The sequence below is a fragment of the Spinacia oleracea genome, chromosome 1, assembly GCF_020520425.1.
Source record: "Spinacia oleracea cultivar Varoflay chromosome 1, BTI_SOV_V1, whole genome shotgun sequence".
NCBI lineage: Eukaryota > Viridiplantae > Streptophyta > Magnoliopsida > Caryophyllales > Amaranthaceae > Spinacia > Spinacia oleracea.
In genome coordinates, this window is record NC_079487.1 from 88063141 (window position 1) to 88067882 (window position 4742).

Genomic DNA, 4742 nt, shown 5'->3' on the forward strand with positions numbered 1-4742 from the left:
TCGCCGGTTGCGGAGTTGTTGCTTTTTCCTGACTCTTCTTTGATTTTTTACCATCTTTCTGTGAGAGATCCATGCTGACTGTTCTACCGTTTCAAGGGATAAGGTCCCCTCCTTCTAGCGCCAATTGTTCCGGGTGTGGAATGAGAACAGCTGACTGTGGGATACTGGATTCCTGTCGAGAGTGCCGGTTGGTATCTGCACAACAGAATGGATTAACTAGCCTCGGGGGTGGTTCGAGGATCCCCCCTCCGATGCTTAAGTAAGATTACTGAGAGATTAAGAGATGATTAAGAGATGATTAGATAGTAAGAAAGAAGTGTGTTTAAGTGTTTGTGTACCTCATAGCAATAAATGAGGTGCTCCTTATATAGACCAATCCAAAGGTACGATCAGGTAGGTCCCTTGTGGTTAGATAGCGACCTGTTGATAGTGACCCTTGGTTGGTTGTCTTCATGATAATGCCGGTAGGGGGTCTTGCAAATAATGCCGGTAGAGGATATTTACCTAAGATGACCAGATTACCTGCAGGTTAAGTTTACATATGGGGAGTTCTGCCGGTACCAGGTGGTGCCGGTAGGACACCCCGTACAATTGTTAAAAGCAAAATATATTCCATGTTTGCATCAGTTTTAAAACTAATTCCCACAGTACTGTCCACGTAGGTTCGGATACAATTTTTTCCTTTCTTATATATAAACAATAGAACCGCTAATGGGGTTAGCAGTTTTCCAATAGAACTGCTACCCCTATTAGCGATTTTACTTATTACACCGCCATCACTGCTTTCACTCCCACACGCCATTGACTAACTGGGTTGTTGCAGATGGTGAAGACAAAAATGGAAACCCCCGTATGTTGAGATTGTACTCTATTACCAGCAGTGCTCTCGGTGACTTCATCTTGATTTATTTCTTGGATGAAGAAGAGCAACAATTTCATTCGTTTCGATCAGCTTCCTAATACTCTTCTGTTACACTTTGTTACAGCAATGTTGATTTAAACTTCTATCTTTCTTGCGGGGTAAATTTTTGATTTCGGTGTGCCAATGACGCTGGAGCAACAATCAAGGAAGTCTGCTCGAACTTCTTGCTACTCTATATGAGATAACATCAATGCCGTGTTTTAGTGAACTGGGTGAAAAGGTAAAATTAGTAAAACCGCTAACGGTGGTAGCGGTTCTTCTATTTATTTATTTTTTAAAAAAAACGAACCTAATACATATCCTACGTGGACGGTATTGTGGGAATTTGTTTAAAAACTGATGCAAACAGGGAATATGTTTTGCTTTTCACAATATTTAGGGAAATCGCTCTCCATGAATATTGTTAAAAACAAAATATGTTCCCTGTTTGCATCAGTTTTAAAACTAATTCCCACGGTACCGTCCACGTAGGTTCGGATACAATTTTTTTCTTTCTTATATGTATATATAGAAGATACTCTTTATGTCAAGAATAAAAGATATTGCTCTCCTATATAAAGCCTCCACCCCCATCATTCTGGGGGAAAAAAAACTCTCTCTCAAAAATATTAAAACTCCATATCCTATTTTACTGCTCGTTGTGTAAGTAAGATAACCTCGCTATCGCTATCGCGCCGTACACACAGTAAATAAATCATCCTCACATTCATGATATTTTCCTAGTCATTGAATATCATGATCTTTACTTTAGTCTACTTAGTTTCCTTGCATATTCCTTAATTCATTGGATCATATGTATGATCAGAATGTTGGACGCATGATATTCCGGTATTTCACATCTACTTCATTTTAACACTGACTCAAAAAATTGCAAACCCGGACCAAATCGTACCGGACCGGAGACTGAAGTCCGAAAATTCAAGACTTAGAGACCGAATTGGTTATGGTTAGACCGAACTCGAGCCGGACCGGGAAAGTCAGTCCAAATCTGGACCGACTTCTTTGGACTAATTTTAGACTTATATCTATATTTTAAAAATATTTCTTCAAAATGTGGTAAATAAACAAAATCTAAACATAGAAAACTAATTGTTCAACGCGTTTTGAAAAATCTAACCTTCATATTTTCATTGAATATATTAATCATTCTAATATATTGAAAGTAATTTTTTATGTGATTTGTATATGTACACAATATTTTTTCAGAAAAAACTCTTATGGCCCAAAACCAATTTTTAAGGGTCTTGAATTGAAGTATACCGAAAACTGCAGAATTGCATTTCCCGATCAGAGACTGGATCAGTTGTTTACAGTCCAGTGCGGTCCAAGCAGGTCTTCTCCGGACCGATTTTGAATACCCCCTTAGTATTAACCACTAAGAGTGTATTCTCTTCAACTTATAAGACCTGAAATTGTTTGAACTTATCTAAATTGAACTTAATCTGAACTTATCTGAACTTATCTAAATTGAACTTAATTAATCTGAACTTATCTGAATTTATCTGAACTTATATGACCTTATTTAACTAATATGGCCTTATTTAACTTAGAGTACCTTACTTAACTTATAGAACTTGTATCACCTTATAAGACATTATTGGACCTTATTAGACTTGATTTAAAGTTTATTACATTTTTTCTAAACTTTTAGCTATTAGAATATCTGCAATAGTTGATTGCGGATATTAATAATTACGGAGTACTATGTATATGTTTATTTGTTGTATGTCCCACCAAAATGTTTAACTACTCGTACATAAAAAGATCATTCCTTAATTTGTGATTGTAAATTTATAAAACGTTAACCTTTTCATTATATTGATTATAATAAATTATAAGATAGTAATTAGTATGTGCATATCATTGGTAAATTATTAATTAAATTAGTAATAATAAATTATTTTTATATAAAAATATACATATGATTTATTTAATATAACAACACAAATTAAATAATAGTCAAATATATAATAATGGTACTAATAATCATAATATTACATATTTTATTCATTGAAACTTATTAGAATTTATTAGCACTCTTATAGGACCTTATTTGAAAATATATGACCTTATTGAAATTTATATAACTTATTGAAACTTATAAGAACTTATAGAATCTTATATAACCTAGACTTAATAAAACTTATAGGACCCGAAACTTATTTAAATAACGTGATCTAAGTCGAGTAGAGCACACCCTAAGTCAATACATATTTTATTTGATTGTAGCATACATATAGCATGTGAATGAATAACAATCGGGTTGTTTAGTACAAGTTACATCAAATGCGCGCTCCAACAACTAATCCCTACCCTTTAAAAAGCTAAAAGTTGCCCCTTAATATTTCTATTAATACCCATTATGATCCTAAACTCCTTCTTCAAAAAATTCTGAATTCTCTAAACAATAGTGTGGTGATGATATCACCCTTACTATTGTTGCATTCACGTTTTAGCCCTTACTCTTCATGTCTTTGCTCCCATGAACCGACGATAATATCCTCCCTTCTCTTTCCTCTTTATCGGTTTTTCCACTTCCACGGTTCCACCTGCAACCCACTTTCAACAGTCAGAGAGAGAAATTTTGGGAGGATAAGAAGGAGCCCTAGATCTTGTGAGACGCTTTGATCGACCGACTTAGGTAATATCAAGTTTTTTATTTACGTTCCCTCTCCCAAAATCTCTAAGAAACCCTAAATTTGTATTTTTAGGATGTTCAATTTGATGTCGAATGTTGGATTTTAGCCGCTAAAAGATTGTGATTTTGTTGATTATTTGGGTTTGATTTCCGAATTAAGGAGAGAGAAATGGACGGGAGGAGGAATTAGTTTCGCCCTTAGCCGTGTAGAATTTGGCGGGTCGTGGTGAGGAAGCGGCCGCGAGGTGGAGGTGTGATGGGTTTGTTCAGGTATGGACATTTTGATTTCATATTTTTTGTAATTTTGTTCAATTTTGGGGAGAAATTATTAGTATCTCTCTCTAGAATGTTTAAATTTTTTGTTGAATGGTTAAATTTCTAACGAGCTGGGAACATTTTGATGGGGTTTCTTAGTACTAAATGTTTAGAGTGAAATTGTAAAATTGAAGCCTAAACCCAAATCAAGCCGATAATTAAAGGATCTTTTGCTCAATTTTACCTTGTAGAAAAAGGAAGAGTGTAAATTTTCTACAGGTCTTTTTTTGAACCCCATATTTTTTGTAATTTCCCGGAAGTTTTAAGCAGAATGTTGCATTGTTCTGGGGTTTTTTTTTTATTAAATTTAGAAATTACCCATTTGAATTTTTTGCCTTTTGTGATGTTTAGCAGATTAGGCAAATCGCATCGTCATTTTTTTTTAATTTGGGGTAATAATTTGTATCAATAGGAAAGATAAGGGGTTTCTGATTCATGGTTTGGATGATTGCATATATAACTCTTTGGTTACTTTTTGTGTAGTTTGAAGAGACGGTGTGTAGAATAACTTACCCAATTGTGATGCACTAAGATGTGGATTCAGGCTATTTGTGCATTTACAAAAATGAAGGGAGGAAATTTGCAGAGAACCCGAGGAAAACACTTCTCATTTACTCTGCTGGAAGTCGTATGTATGACCGTATTTTTTTGGTCTTATGAGCGAATACCTGTTTACACAACTATAATATCATCCCAAGATCACTTAATTTTACGTCCAGGTTCATGCCCATCCATGTGCATCTTCTATATTATTTTTTAGAATTTCTATTTTGTTCTATAAGCGCTGATTGGTTCTGCTAGATACATTGGGAAATGGAGTATTATGTTACTTGGGCATCAATTTTTGTTTTCCATTTTTAGATAAAA

At 34.6% G+C, this 4742-nt stretch overlaps 1 protein-coding gene across 1 annotated transcript in view; it reads right to left on the reverse strand.

The window, feature by feature from the left end:
- LOC110803338 (uncharacterized) overlaps nt 1–73 on the reverse strand; it is a 2124-nt gene extending 2051 nt beyond the window's left edge. Inside the window, exon 1 of the mRNA XM_022008847.2 lies at nt 1–73. This exon is cut by the window's left edge and continues 2051 nt beyond it. Coding sequence (XP_021864539.2) covers nt 1–73 — 73 coding nt within the window.
- Nucleotides 74–4742: the final 4669 nt, after the last annotated feature.